The sequence below is a fragment of the Impatiens glandulifera genome, chromosome 1 (genome assembly GCF_907164915.1).
Source record: "Impatiens glandulifera chromosome 1, dImpGla2.1, whole genome shotgun sequence".
NCBI classification, from domain to species: domain Eukaryota; kingdom Viridiplantae; phylum Streptophyta; class Magnoliopsida; order Ericales; family Balsaminaceae; genus Impatiens; species Impatiens glandulifera.
This window is the reverse complement of record NC_061862.1, coordinates 131,551,913-131,568,445: the sequence shown is the minus strand read 5'-3', so window position 1 is coordinate 131,568,445 and position 16,533 is coordinate 131,551,913. Positions and strand designations below refer to the sequence as shown.

The window sequence follows — 16,533 nt, the reverse complement described above, 5'->3', positions numbered from 1 at the left end:
CTAAATCCAAAACCATGAGGACAAATTGTTAAATGTTTAAACTTAATATACATATATTTAAAACTTTAACTTCGGCTACAACCCAAGCATTTTTTAATTTAGGTGGGGTTGGAGCCCACCCTAGCCCAAGCGTGGATCCGCCCCTGGCTACACGATAGGTACATGCTGCACAACACGATCGGCACTAGCGGCACAATATAGTGTTACATCGTAAGTCAACCATTAAGTGTTGCTAGTCTAAGGTTTATTGTGTATTTTCAAATACCACTGGAATTTACCCTCGATTGCAGTTTATCTATGATCATCTCTTAGAGTTTCTACAATTACCCTGTTCTTTTACTCTGTTTTGTGAGAGTCAATGTGTCGGGTTGTTGGTTCGCAAGTTAATTCGCCCTTGAAATTTTGAATGATTAATTAAAATAATATTAAATTAAAAATGATATATATATATATATATATATTTTTTTTTTGAACTTGAAATCTTCTATTATATATATAACAAAGTTATTTAACATTCATATTATAAATTCAACCAAATGATTTTATTAACATATAACAATGAACCTTGACATTTCTTTTAATAATTTCTTATAAGTTTTTTTTTTTTAAATGGTAAAGGATGAAGTTTCTTTAATGTGATTTTTTTAGTTTATTTTGAAGGGTTAGTTATATAAATTATTTATTAATATATAAAATTATAAAAATAAATTAACAATCTTAAATAATTTAATTATTAAAGTATTTATAGTACAAAATAAATATACAAAATATTTAATGATTAATTAATTGAGTGCAAAGTGTTAGAAGTGAAGTCAAGATGAATATGTGAGAGTAAAAAATCGGTAATGATAAGAAGATATGGTAATGATTGAAATATAAAATGTTTTGAAGTGAGATTACAAAAAATTAATAATAAGTTTGATGTGAGAATAAATTATAATATTAATTAAATAGCATGTAATCCGTGCAAATAATGATATAAAAACTGAGAAAAAAATTACGGTTAAAATGTGATAGCATTTTTAATATACTCTCACAAATATATCTAAATTAATCATAGCTCTCGACTCGACAATCCGAACACTTTGAAAATTAAACATCATTAAATATATATATATATATATATATATATATATATATATATATATATATATATATATATATATATATATATATTAGTTAGTTACAAAGTTGAATTTATATTGTTATAACGTCCAGCGTTCATCAAATTTTGGTGTTGAATTTTAAATATAAAATTTTATTAGTATAGTTAGTTAAAATATTGTACTTATTTTATATATTGCAAGTTTTAAACATACCTATAACATTTTTAATTTTATTTTTAACCGTTTTAAACTTATAGGTAGGTCAACCCATAATCCGAGCCAAATATTCATTTACTCTCACAGTTAGATTTCTTGAATTGATAAAATAAACAAGAACTATTTATTGAAATAATATTATTTATTGAATGAATAATCTTTAAATAGTTTATCTATTTATAATAGTAATAGAGAAATAACTAAATTGAGAAAATATAGGAATTGATTATTATATTTAGCCTAATTAATATGAGATAAATAAATAATTTCTCTTATTTATTTAATACTTTATCATCCCCTTCAAGCGAAAAGGTGAGGCACAAACCGTGAGCTTGCTACGTAAAAGAGCAAATCGATGAGCAGAAAGACCTTTGGTGAAGATATCGTCCACTTGATCTTCAGTAGGAATATACTGAATGAGTAGTTGTTTACGAGCAACTTTTTTTTTTCCGAACAAAGTGAAAATCGATTTCAATATGTTTTGTGCGAGCATGAAATACCGGGTGTGTTGATAAGAATGCGGCACCAATATTATCATACCATAGAACCGGGGAAGAAGAAAGTGAAACTCGAAGTTCACTAAGTAGAGATTGAATCCAACAAAGATCAGCAGTTGTATATGCAAGAGCACAGTTTTCAGATTCAGTACTAGATATGTGACTGTTTCAAAAGTTTCACTCCAATAATGTAGTGGCATAAATGCATGAGTCAATAAAGTGAGACCAGTTTCCGTAATATGACGAATTTTTCGTTCAGCAATGCCATTTTGCTCACTAGTATGTGGGCAAGATAAACGATGTAAAATACCATGATTATCTGTTAATAATTTGAAATTTCTATATTCTCCTCCCCAATCAGTTTGCAATATTTTGATTTTACGACTAAATAAATTTTCAATAAGTCGAAGAAAGTTGATAAACGTATTCAAGACATTCGACTTTTTCTTTAGCGGATATATCCACGTGAATTTTCTAAAATCATCCACAAAATGTACGAAATAACGACAACCATTAGATGAAAATTCAGGAGCAGGTCCCCAAACATCTGAATGAATTAGGTCTAAAGGAGCCATAGATGTAGATTTTGAGGCTAAAAAAGGTAGTTTATGTGCTTTTCCATATTGAAATGATCCACAAAAAGAAATAGTATTACTACCTGAAACTGGTAATTTAAAGTGTGATATAACTAAAGATGTAGTAGCGCTAGAAGGATGTCCAAGTCGTGAATACCAAATTTGAGCCGGAGATCTAATACCAATAAATGCTTGTTTATTAGAACATGTTGAAAACGAACTTTCAGTAGGTTCAACGCAATAAAGTCCGTCCTTGAGTAATCCCTTAAGAAGCACTATCTTCGTATCTCGGTCGTTTCCGACTTTGATAGTTTGAGTTCCTGTATAAGGAGCATGTACATGTAGATTATTAAGATCAGAAGTAATATGGTCGGTAGTACCTGAATCTGGACACAAAGTGGGATCTACAATAGTAGACGATGTAACTAACATTTTCGTAGGATTTGTAGAAGGATTAAAACGAGGGCACTCGAGAGCACTATGTCCTTGTACATTACATATTTGACAAGATGGATTATAAAAACAACTTTCGGAGCGATGACCAATTTTATGACAAAAATTACATTGCGGACGATTATTGTCTCGGTTCTGTCTTTGGTTCTTAGCGCCTCCATGCCTATAAATATAAGCAACATTCGCCGAAACGTTTGAGCGCGAAATATTTTCATAATGAAATTTTCTTTTCTTGAATATGAGTCGTTGTTCATAATTTAGAAGGATGTTTGTCATCTCGTTAAACAATAGATCTTGTCCGGAAGTTAGAGCACATATCATCGGCTCGAACTCGTCTCCAAGCCCGTTGAGTAGAGTTAGTTGCAGATCTTGATCAGAAACATATTGTCCGGCAGCGATAAGTGCATCTGATAGGTTTTTGATGTGTTGAATGAAGTTAAGAAGAGAACCACTACCTTTGTGTGCGTTTAGGAGTTGACTCCGTAACTCAAATAGTCGGCTCTTTGATTGAGAAACATAGATTTTCTCTAAGGTTTTCCAAAGTTCTTGTGCCGAAGATGATTTTGAGACTTGTTGACGAATCTCGTCGGTCAATGTTGAAAAGAGCCATGCAAGTACCCTTTGATCTTGGATACGCCATTGTTTAAACTTTGGATTCTTGATTTGAATTGTATTATTTTGACCATCTATTTCTTGAAAAATTTGGGAGGAGTTTCAAGATTTCCTTCTACTATATCCATAAAATCATAATTTATCATGATTGGAGTAACTTGTGATTTCCAATAGATATAATTATATTTATCAAGCTTTACGTTTCCAGATATTATTGGTAGAACTGAGGAGTGATATTGTTCTTCCATTAAAATCGTTTTCGAGAGTTTTCCCTTATACGCTCTGATACCAAGTTAGATTTCTTGAATTGATAAAATAAACAAGAACTATTTGATCGAGTTCTTGAAGAGAAAGATTGAAATAATATTATTGATTAAATGAATAATCTTTACAATAGTTTATCTATTTATAATAGTAACAGAGAAATAACTAAATTGAGAAAATATAGAATTGGTTATTATATTTAGCTTAATTAATAGGAGATAAATAAATAATTTCTCTTATTTATTTAATACTTTATCACTCACATATATATCCAAATTAACCACAACTCTCGACCTAACAATCCGGACATTTTGAAAATTAATCATCAGGTGAATGAAATGAATGATTAACGGATCAAATTGAGAAATGTGAGTAATAATGAGATATTCGGTGCAAAATATTTGAAATGAGATAGCAAATTAGTAACGTCAGATCTTGTTTTTGATGATAAAAAAATAATATAATTAATTTTGAAAGTCAAAAATAAATTATATAAATTGTACATTAGGTCGATGATATTTTAAAGATATAATATTGGATAATGTTTAAATTCTTGTAAACGCTGTAATTGTGATAAACTTTTGTTTTAACTTTTTTTTTTTTTTTGATTCGAACAGTAGGAAGACCAAAATCCCGGTCTAAAACATTTGACTGGTAATTTGTTATTTTATATGAGAGAAAAAAAAGATCGTACGGCCTTGTTTGGTTATTTGAAATTATTTCTGTAGCGTGTAAAATTATATGGTGAGTCTAAAACAAACCAAACCAAACCAGCAACAAATAGTGGCAGGACTAGAAGTTACAGAACTAACTCGAAAAATTGAATTATTTTGTAGAGTTAGCATTTGTGGGTTGATTTATGCCTATTGTATAAGAATTTGCTAGTTTGCAGTTTGGTCTTATCACGTGGTTCGACTATGACAGACGCTGTGGGCTTGTCTCAAATGGGTTATTCGAATTTGATCTTACTATGACAGATACTGCGGGATTCGAATTTTATCGGATCTTAAATCAATTAATTTATTAAATAAAATCTCAAATTATTCTTATTTAAATATTTTATTATTTTTTAAATATAAAAGTATTTAGGTAATATGTATAGATAAAAACCAAAATTTTTCAAAATTATATCAAATTAGGTTTTTTTATTACTCTCTCATATGATAATTAAATTTAAATGCTCAAAAATTAAGTTGTAGCTTATTACTAAAATATTTAATAAATATATTATTTTATATTATAAATTTTCAAATAATTGGTTATTAACTTAAAAGTAATTTATTTATCTATTTAAATTTATAAATAAATGTTTTAAATACAAATTTGAAAGTTATATAAAAAAAATTTGAATTAAGATCATTTTAATAAAATATTTTAAAATAATAATATAATTTTAACCATTTTAATTTATATATATATATATATATATATATATATATATATATATATATATATATATATATATATATATATATATATATATATATAATATTGTTATTTGAAGAAAGGAATTCATTTGTCGAAAAAATAAAAAAGTGGAAGAAGTAAAAGAAGAGAGAAAAATTATTTTATTTTTTTTTCACGTTATTTTTTAAACAAATTATTTCTCTTATTTAAATAACTACACACCCTTACAAAAATAAATAAATGAATAAAATAAACAAAAATGTCATTTATCTATTAAAATAAGTTTACATTAAAACATATCATTACATATTAGAATTATATAGAGATAATATATATATATATATTATAATAAGGCCTAATTTTGAAAGTATTCAGATTGTGGATGAACAACTGTGATTAATTTAAATATATATGTGAGAGCAAATACATATTTGAGTCGGATTCTAGATTGACCCATCCATAAACTTAAAAAGGGTAAAAATAAAATTAAATATACTATAAGTGTGTTTCAAACTAGTAATTTAACAAAAACAAGTATAATTTTTTAACCAAGTCTAATAACACTTTATATTTTAAATTGAACACTAATTTTAAAAAACCCGTTACATTATAACAATATATTTTTATCCGTGTGCATAACACGGGGATCTTTCTAGTTTGATTAAAAATACTATTTAACATCTATTTATTCTTTTAATAGTTTGGTAAGGTTATTAAATTTAAATTTATTCTTATTAATTATCTAGGCATTTTAATCTATTTTAAATTCTCCAATTAGTTAGTTAAAAGGTTATTAAATTAAAATTTTATTTTCTTCCTATTAATTAGGCATGTGAATTTATATTAATTAGCTTTTTAATTTTTTATTCTTTTATTAGTTAGTTAAGAGGTTATAAATTTAAATTCTATTTTATTCCTATTATTATTATTAGATTATTAGGTATATTGTTATTTCCTATTAATTAGCCTTTTTAATTATTTGTTTATTAATATAAATTATTATAAGTGATGCATTATATAACGGTTCAAAATTACAAGATCATCGGTTTATAGATTTTTTGAATTTTATTTCACAAGAAATCATATTCTTTCTTAATTACATGTTTTTTTTCTCTTTCTTTCTTCTTGTTAGTGTTTAATCACACTTATTAGGGATGTTTATGCTAATTAATATTTTGACATTAATAAAAAAAAATTTACATTATTATTATTATTTGATATTAATATATGCAAATTAGAATATGTGATTTAAATTTTATTTAATAAAAATCCATTCATACATATTTTAATCTCAAATAAGATTATGTGATTTATTATATACAAATTTAAATATTTAAGAAAAAAAATGTCAAATAATAAAAATATAATTCTTAAATATAAGATCTAATAGACTAATATTATTGGTTAAACTAATGTATAAATAATAATAATAATAATAATAATAATAATAATAATAATAAAAGAATTTGAAATTATAAGTATTAAAAAAAACAATTTAAAAAATAAAGGATTTTTTTCCGGAAAAAGAGACTTGGTTGCTCATCTTCCTAAAATTTATAAATATTATTTAAAATTCGTATGATATTAATAAGACCAAAATCATAAGGATAAGTAATTTCATTCTATGTTATTTTCTCTCAACACAAACTTATACAAAATATCAATTGACAATGGCAAAGTTGAATGATAGCGATCAATGGTGGGAAAGGGGGAGAGTTCTTGGTGTCGGTAGTTATGGGGTTGTCTATGAAGCTCGTCCTTTGCCTGATGATCCTATCTCTCTTATTCTTCCGCCACTTATGGCCGTTAAATCATTCATCAGTAAGGATTCTCTCGACCGTGAGAAACAGTTTTTGTCGATATTTAAAGATGATCGTCCAAACATCATTGGTTATTATGGTTGTTCGGATTTCAACATATTTTTGGAGTACGCTTCCGTCGGCGACTTAAAGAAAACCTGTGGAGGATTATCGGAGATGGAGGTGAGCGAATATGTTAAAGGAATTTTGTTGGGTTTGAAAGACATTCATCAATTGGGTTTGGTTCATTGCGATATTAAGCCGGAAAATATATTATTGACGGGCGATGGAGTTCCAAAGATTGCAGATTTTGGATTCGCCATGAAAGCAGGAGTTATTAACGGAACTGACGGAAGGCGAGGGACGCCAGAATATATGGCGCCTGAAGTGATAACACACGGAGTATATAACTGGCCATGTGATATTTGGGCATTGGGTTGTACTGTATTAAAGATGCTAACCGGACAGAAGAAAGTATGGGAAAGATTTCCGACTAATAAGGATATAAAGAATTTTGTGGCAAAACACGACGTCGTACCAGTAATTCCTGACGGGCTGTCATTTGAGGCAACAGATTTCTTACAAAGGTGTCTTGTGAGGGATTTTTGGAATAGATGGGATGTTGAATCACTTCTCAGTCATCCGTTCGTATTGAGAAAGACGAAAGAACTCGACTCATAATTTGAATTTTAATTAATTTATTGAAAAATTACCCTCGTAAAACTATAACGATTTTGTAATATATAATATAATTCTTTTATGATTTAACTTTTATTGTTTTTAAATAGTTTCTTATATGCATGGTGGTGTTGACCAAGAATGACAGAAAAACATTATATCATTAAATTAATTTCATAATTAAATACTTTCACGCCACTAGTCTTGGACTGAATTTGAATGCCATGCATAGAACTTCCACTTATGATGAACCAACAATTAGCCTAAGCTCCTTGCAGTATTCCAAATAGAATTCAGATTCCTATCTAAATGTATGTGTAGAAGTCGACCGAACATTCAGCAAATTTCCATTTTACGTTCCATTTTACGTTGATTCAACCGAAACATTATTAATTAATAACTCATTACTTATAATGAGGAGTCATGATATAACAACAAGATAAAAAGTAATTATCAGAAGAATTAGAATATCACATGAATCAGAATCCCATTCATTCAAACATTGAGTTATTGGATCAGATGTCTTCAAGTAGATTATTATCAAATTACATAATAACATGATCAGATGGCATCCGTCCAATAGCTGGCTCGTAACCAACTGAGTTTTGTAGCATCTATTCTCGGATCTTTCCAAACTTTTTCTTTCATTCTGTTGTTATGATTTTGATATGTTAATTTGCTTCGTTTGGTAGCATAGCTCGAGTTCTAATTACTTCACTAAGCCAAGTGTGTCTCCCAGGTTATGTTAAAATTTCATCATGTTAGGGAAACAACTTAAGGCCAGTTTGGATGTCTGTTTTATATTAGATTAGGCCCGCCAATAAACATTATTAGTTATTATACAACTTTTTAGCTAATATAAATAAAATTAATAATTTTATTTAAAATTAAAGTATTACATACAATCAAGAGTGATATAAATAAGTTGAATTAAATTAGTCTAAAATGAAATAATAAAATTGAGAAGTAATTCACTAGTAAAAATAGGTCTTTTACCGAAAGTATAATCTCTCGGTAAAAGTCATATATCTGTCGGTAATACTCCTTTATTGACAAATTGTCAGACTGTCGGCATTGCTCTGTCAAATTGACAAATTTCATAACTGTCGGTAGAGCTTATACTGAATGTTTATGTATATCTCTGTTATGAATCCTCACGTAATCCCGACTCAAATCGGAGCGCCGCATATCCCATATTTGTTTGGCATGTGCCATCCCGATCTGTCTGTACGTGTCTATAGAGATATTTGTGTTCTCGAATGGATCCTGAAAAATAAAAAACAACTAATGTTAAACATCAATTGAAAGTTAATTAAATGCATATTCAATTTCTCACTATCATGGCACGCCATAGTAAATCTAGTTGATCGGTACTCAAGGCCTTCCACTTTAGTTGGTGATGCGAGATGAGTACGGGGTCCCGCACCATCGACCCCACATGTCTATACCACATACGCCTAACATCACCATCTGGCCTCCCATGTATATCTACGAATCTAAGTGGAACCCTCGATCCCTTAGACCTTCTCGAAAGCTCGATAGTTTTGTTACGACCTCGTCTCCGCGTGGAGGAAGAACATGTTATAGTAAATTAATAATATATGGTCAAAATGAATATAAACAATAAATATTAATTAGTGAAAATTTTACCAGATTGAAGCATTATTATGTTTTATCTTTAAAACCTAAACACAATCTTATACTTATAGATCAAACAAAACCCTACACATACAAATATAAAACATAATCACTCATTCTAAGTATAATCAATCACAAACCTTATACATCTTTATATAATCAAACACAAACCTATACTTGTAACTTCAATCACAACCCTTATATTTGGAATAATGGCTCACGATTGATATGTTTGGACAATTAAACAATATTCATGTATTTAGAAACCAAAAAACCAATTGGAAAAGGGTGAAGAAATTAGGGACGAGTGACCAAAACCGAAAGATATACACTTAATGTTTCGGTATTAGGAGTTAAAACCGAAAGATATACTTAAATCTTTCGGCTTTGTCTTTCATTAACAAAAAAACTACTAGGAAGTGGACAAAACCGAAAGATTTACACAAATCTTTTGGCTTTACCCTTGAATACCGAAAGATATACCCTAAATCTTTCGGTATTAGAATCTTTTAAAATTTATCATTTTACTAGATTGAAGAATTATTATATTTTATCTTTAAAACCTAAACACAATCTTATACTTATAAATCAAACAAAACCCCTACACATACAAATATAAAACGTAATCACTCATTCTAAGTATAATCAAACACAAATCCTATACATCTTTATATAATCAAACACAAACATATACTTGTAACTTCAATCACAACCCTTATATTTGGAATAATGGCTCACGATTGATATGTTTGGATAATTAAACTATATTCATGTATTTAGAAACCAAAAAACCAATTGGAAAAGGGTGAAGAAATTAGGGATGAGTGACCAAAACCGAAAGATATACACTTAATGTTTCAGTAATAGGAGTTAAAACCGAAAGATATACTTAAATCTTTCGGCTTTGTCTTTCATTAACAAAAAAACTACTAGGAAGTGGACAAAACGAAAGATTTACACAAATCTTTTGGCTTTACCCTTGAATACCGAAAGATATACCCTAAATCTTTCGGTATTAGAATCTTTTAAAATTTATCATTTTACTAGATTGAAGAATTATTATATTTTATCTTTAAAACTTAAACACAATCTTATACTTATAAATCAAACAAAACCCCTACACATACAAATATAAAACATAATCACTCATTCTAAGTATAATCAAACACAAACCCTATACATCTTTATATAATCAAACACAAACTCATAATTAAGAATGGATTATGAATGGTTTGATTTTTGTTTTCTTGCTTCAATAGATTTCCACGAAGTCATGCACTTCTTTTTCCTTATTCCTATTCTTTCTCCCCATTTTAGCAGAAGAACGAGATAATGCAAGAAATTAAGAATGCAAACAACTCAACCAAACCCAATTTACTTACAACCGAGAAAAATCTTCGACCAGGAATGACCGTAGACTAGAAAACTTGTGACCATATTTCACAACCCAACGACCTAAGAACTGAAAGCAATTGATGACCAAGAACAAACACGACCCAAGCGACATGTTCTCAAACAACTCTAGCGATCGTATTTCTTTTTTCCCGACCCAAGATTCGCGACACAAGTGAACATATTCCAGACGAACGTGTCAGACGTGTCGATTATGTCGATCGTGCCGAATGTGCCAACGAATGTGACTCCAATCACGTTTATCGTAACCTAAGACCAAATTAAACAATCGAATTTCGCGCAAGCGTTCTAACTGTGTCGAACGTTCCAAACGTATTGACCGTACTCATCGTGCCGATTGTGCTAGACGTGCCGAAGATCGTGATTCCGACGCAAATCTCCCCTAGTTTGTTTTAAACATTGTTAATATGTACTATATTTTAAATTAAATTTAAATTTATTCTTTATTAATTAGGCATTTTATTTTATTAATTACATTTTTTTTATTAGTTTAAAATATATTTTAGATTTTTCTGTTAGTTAGTTAAGATGTTATTAAATTTAAATTTTATTTTTATTCCTATTAATTAGCTGTTATTTTTTAATAATTTGCTTTTAAAATAATTTTTTATTAGTTTAAAAATTAATTTGTATTAGTTCGTTAAGAGTTAAGAGGTTATTAAATTAATTTTATTTTCTTCCTATTAATTAGGCATGGTATTTTGTATTAATTAGGTTTTTAATTTGTTTATATTCTTTTATTAGTTAGTGAAGAGGGTATGTTTTTAAATTATTTGTTTATTAGTTTAAATTATTGTTATGAATTATATATCTATTCAAAATTATAGATTCTTTGAATTTCATTCCCAAGAAATCAAATTATAATTCTTTTAAATTATTTGTTTATTAGTTTAATATTTTTTTTCTTTGTTAGTGTTTAATCACCCATATTATGAATGTTTACGCTAATGAATATTTTGAAAATAAATTAAAAAGAATTTATATATTTTTTATTATTCGATATTAATATATATAAACAAATTAGAATATGTGATTTAAATTTTAATTAAGAAAAACCTATCCATATTAGAATCTGAAATAGGATTATGTGATTTATTATATACAAATTTCAATATTAATAAAAAATCTCAACTAATATATTCATATACAATATAAAAATAGAGAAATGATTAAGTGAGGGAATTTGATAAGGGAATTTGGTGAGAGAATTACTTCGCATAATTTATTCGCTGAAAAAATCAAATAATTTCTCTTTTTTCTCTCTTTCCTCCCACTTTTACATTTTACGAATTTGATGCCAAGTCATTCCCTCACCAAATTCCCTCACTAAATTCCCTTACTCTATCACTCCTCATAAAAATATAAGAATACTAATGGTTAAATCAATGTAAAATTTTCATTTAATCAATAATAATAAAAAAAATTGAAAATAAAAGTATTCTAAAATTTTTGTAAAAAAATAAAGGAATTCTATTTTGTTAGGAAATGAGAGACTTGATGGCCAATCTTACTGAAAGTTAGAAATATTTTCTAAAACCTATATGATATTAATAGATCAAAATAATAATAATAATTTCATTCTATGTTATTTTCTTTCTAAACAAACTTATACAAAATATCAATTTATAATGGCGAAGTTGAATGGTAGCAATCAATGGTGGAAAAGGGGGAAAGTTCTTGGTATCGGTAGTTATGGAGTTGTCTATGAAGCTTGACCGTTACCCGACGATCCTATCTCTCTTATTCTTCCGCCACTTATGGTCGTTAATCATTCTTTAGTAAGGATTCTCTCAATCGTGAGAAAAAGTTTTTGTCGATATTCAAAGATGATCATCCAAACATCATTGGTTATTATGGTTGTTCAGATTACAACATATTTTTGGAGTACGCCTCCGAAGGTGACTTATTTTCAAAAGTAAAGAAAACATGTGGAGGATTATCGGAGATGGAGTTAAGCGAGTATGTTAAAGGAATTCTGTTAGGTTTGAAAGATATTCATAATTTGGGTTTGGTTCATTGCGATATTAAGCCTGAGAATATATTAATTACGGGCGATGGAGTTCCAAAGATTGCAGATTTTGGATTGGCCATGAGAGTAGGAGTTGTTCACGGAACTCACAGAAGGCGAGGTACGCAAAAATATATGGCGTCGGAAGTGATAAAAAACGGAGTATATAACTGGTGGTGTGATATTTGGGCATTGGGTTGTACTGTATTAAAGATGCTGATCGGATAGAAGAAAGTACGGGGAGATTAGTAAAGATATAAAGAATTTTGTGACAAAACACGATGTCGTACCAGCAATTTCTGACAGGTTGTCTTTTGAGGCTGGAGATTTCTTACAAAGGTGTCTTGTGATGGATTTTAGGAGTAGATGGAACGTTGAATCACTACTCAGACATCCGTTCGTATTGAGAAAGACGAATGAACTCAACTCATAATTTGAATTTTAACCAATTTATTGAAAAATTACTCTTATTGTAAATCTATAATGATTGTCTAATATATAATATAATTCTTTTAGGATATAACTTTTAATCTAAACAGAATTCAGATTAGATCTTATTACAAGATTCATATCTAAATAAATGTATGTCTAGAAGTCCTCGAAGAATTTCCATTCTACGTTCCATCATCAGGTTCCATCATCAGTTAATTCAACCGAAACATCATCAATAACTCAGAACAATTAGAATCTCAATCACTTAATATTCATTCAACATTGAGTTATTGAATTATTCAACTTATTTCGGTCTATTTTCATAGTTTCCTCTTCACTATCCTCCACTTTTTTCCTTTAATTCTTCCCCTTTTCCTTCTTCTAATTCTTCTTCTTTTTCATCCTTTTATTCTTCTTCTTCTTTGTATTTCTTTAATTCATCATCTTTCATTTCTTCAATTCTTCATCATTTCCATCATATGCATCTCCATCTTTAGCTTCCTCATTCTAATTGTCTGATTCTTCAATTTCAGCTTTCTCATTTTGCTCCTGACCTTTTAGTTTTCCTTCTGTTCTTCAATTGATTTTGCACATTTATTATTGGGATGTTCAAAAGTATTTCAAAACGCACATCTGTTTGACCTCCATTCATACGTAATATTCATGTCTTTGAGTTTGCCTTTTTTTTTGTTGGATTTTAGATTTAAATATATATGTAGAACATATTATTAGATTAAAGTCATGGGCTTAATGATTATGAAATGAATAATTGTAGATGCCCGTTTAGTATTTGTTTATTTGGTGACGTGACAAACAAGTATTAATAATATGGTGGGTCATCTTATATTGTAGGCTTTAACAATATATGGGTTTCAACTAGGGTTAGGTCCTTGAGACAAGTATTATTTAAGAAACAAGAGAGGGAGATTCAAAGAAGAACTCTCACGCCTTCTCTCTCTCAACTCTCCTCTGTTTTCTTGTCCTTTGATTTCCCCTGTCAATATCGGAGAACGGATAATACTTAGTCTTCGAAGACCTAGCCGTTCTTTTCAATAACAGATCAATCCGGATCTACAATGAGATCATCTTCAGGTACGCTTCTGCTGCGTTATAATTATAGTCTATATTCATGATTAGGATAATGATAAACATTCAATCAGTTGGTTGGTATGAGAGCTATCCTATTTATGAATCGATAATTTTGAATCTGGATTGGTTTATTTATTTATTTTTTAATTAATAATAAATAAAATATATTAATTTATTTTTATTATATTACTATTAAACTACAAGATAAATAAAGGAAATAATATTCTCTATTAAGAAAATAAAATAAATAAGGAATTGATAATATAATATTTTTTATTATTATTAAATAAATAAGAAATTGATAATATAATAATTTTTTATTATCATTAAATAAATAAGGAATTGATAATATAATAATTTTTTATTATTATTAAATAAATAAAAAATTGATAATAAAATATTTATTTTTTTATCATCGTTAATAAAGAATTTATATTATATTAAATAATATTAACGGGCTATATTAAATAATATTAACGGCTAAGAAATGAATTATTAGAATCTGTTTTATTAAATTAGATAATAATATTAATAATCTAATATTTATTCCATTTAAATAAAATAATTTCATTTTCAGAAGATGTCAGTGACCTTTATTTCGTAATTGTTTTATTTAAATCCTTAAGGATGGTTGTATATTTTTTTTATTTCATTCGTTTATTGATTAACCCAAAGGTTGATCAATACTTGGCAGAAATATAAACATACTCGTGGTAATAAATCTGTGACAGTTATAAAGTTTTCATGTGGATTATACTTTTATCTAAAGATAAATTTATTAGTTTTACAGAATTTATGGTCAAGATTTTATTATTGTAACAAGGGTACCGCTTACAATTAAAATTATTACCCAAAGATTTGGTTTTAATGCTGTGTTTGGTATCTTGCGATGGGATTAACCATAATTTGTTTATTATTTAAATATTTGTAATATGTGAGTGTTTATATTTTTTGTTAACTTCAGGATCTGGTTCTTTGATATTTGCTAACTATCCAGTCCACATTTTATCGGGGGACAACTTTAAAACTAGAAAGAATTCATTTTGATTCATTTGGGCTGTATGGATCTGGACTTAGCATTAAGGATAGACCAACCCGCTCCTCTTACGGATGTAAGCACTACTGATCAAAGACAGATTTTTGAGAAGTGAGAAAGGTCTAATTGTTTAAGTCTGATGATCATAAAGAAAAGCATTTCGGGGTACGATATCTGATGATATCACTAAGGTTGAAGAATTTTTCATCGAGATAGAAAAATGCTTTACTAAAAGCGATAAGGCGGAAATGAGTATTTTTCTTAAGTTACTCATTACATGAGGTATCTCGGGAAGGGGAGCATAAGGGAGTATATCCTTAATATGTCCAATGTCGCTTCAAAACTGAGAGCACTCAAGTTAGACATTTCAGAGGACATGTTAGTCCTATTGGTCCTTCTCTCACTTCCTGCTCAATACGATCAATTCAAAGTTAGTTATAACTGTCAAAAGGAGAAATGGACTCTTAATGAACTCATTTCTCACTGTGTTGAAGAGGTAGAAAGAATGAAGCACAAAATGACTGAGGATGTACATATGATTGGAACCTCGAAATATGTCGGCGGCAATAAAAGAAAGTTTAAGGCCGTGAAGATTGAGACTGCTAAGGCTCCAGTCCCAGCTCTTTAGGCTCGTCCTATGGAGAAACCTTGCTTCTTTTGTAAGAAGACTAGACATGAAAAGGAGGCTTGTGCCAGCTATCAATATTGGTGTGTGAAGAAAGGTATTGTTCTAACTTTGGTTTGTTCTGAAGTTAATCTAACTTCAGTGCCTCGAAACACTTGGTGGTTAGACTCTAGTTCAACTACTAACATCAGTGTTTCAATGCAGGGTTTCCTAAGCCACCGAAGCCCAATTGATGCTGAAAGACGCATTTACTTTGGAAATGGGGAATCGGTTGAAGTGGAAGCAACTGGCAATTTTAAATTGTTGCTAAGTACTGGGCATTTTCTTGAACTAAAAGACACTTTTATTATACCGTCATTTAAACGTAATTTGGTTTCTGTTTCTTATTTGGACAAATTTGGTTATTATTGTTCGTTTGGAAACAATGAAGTTACATTGTCTTTGAATTCAAATTTGGTTGGTTTTGGTACTTTTATGTTGAATGACAATTTAAACATGCTTGACACTTTAACTTCATATCATGAAACCATAAATGTGCAAACGAGAGGTACTAAACAAAAATTAAATAATTCAAGTTTATTATGGCACAAACGTTTAGGTCATATTTCGAAAAATCGAGTTGAAAGACTCATTAAGGATGGAATCCTTGATTCCATAGTTTTTTCGGATATTGAGGTTTGTATTA

At 28.7% G+C, this 16,533-nt stretch overlaps 2 protein-coding genes across 2 annotated transcripts; both read left to right on the top strand.

Annotated features, from left to right (window-relative positions):
* The first annotated feature begins 6,800 nt into the window (after nt 1-6,800).
* Nucleotides 6,801-7,610, top strand: LOC124943507 (mitogen-activated protein kinase kinase kinase 20-like). Its single transcript, XM_047484009.1, has one exon. It carries the CDS (start codon nt 6,801-6,803, stop codon nt 7,608-7,610), a length of 810 nt encoding a protein of 269 aa, XP_047339965.1.
* A 4,676-nt stretch (nt 7,611-12,286) lies between these two features.
* LOC124943496 (mitogen-activated protein kinase kinase kinase 20-like) lies at nt 12,287-12,894 on the top strand. The gene is made up of 2 exons (XM_047483997.1): nt 12,287-12,344; nt 12,524-12,894. Exons 1-2 carry the CDS (start codon nt 12,287-12,289, stop codon nt 12,892-12,894), a joined length of 429 nt encoding a protein of 142 aa, XP_047339953.1.
* The last annotated feature ends 3,639 nt before the right edge of the window (nt 12,895-16,533 follow it).

Bases quoted from the DNA above. Each gene is read 5' to 3' on its own strand.
- LOC124943507 (XM_047484009.1), top strand. From the start codon at position 6,801: ATGGCAAAGTTGAATGATAGCGATCAATGGTGGGAAAGGGGGAGAGTT.
- LOC124943496 (XM_047483997.1), top strand. From the start codon at position 12,287: ATGGCGAAGTTGAATGGTAGCAATCAATGGTGGAAAAGGGGGAAAGTT. The intron at 12,345-12,523 runs GTAGTTATGGAG...ATGGTTGTTCAG, and splicing joins GGGGAAAGTTCTTGGTATCG to ATTACAACATATTTTTGGAG.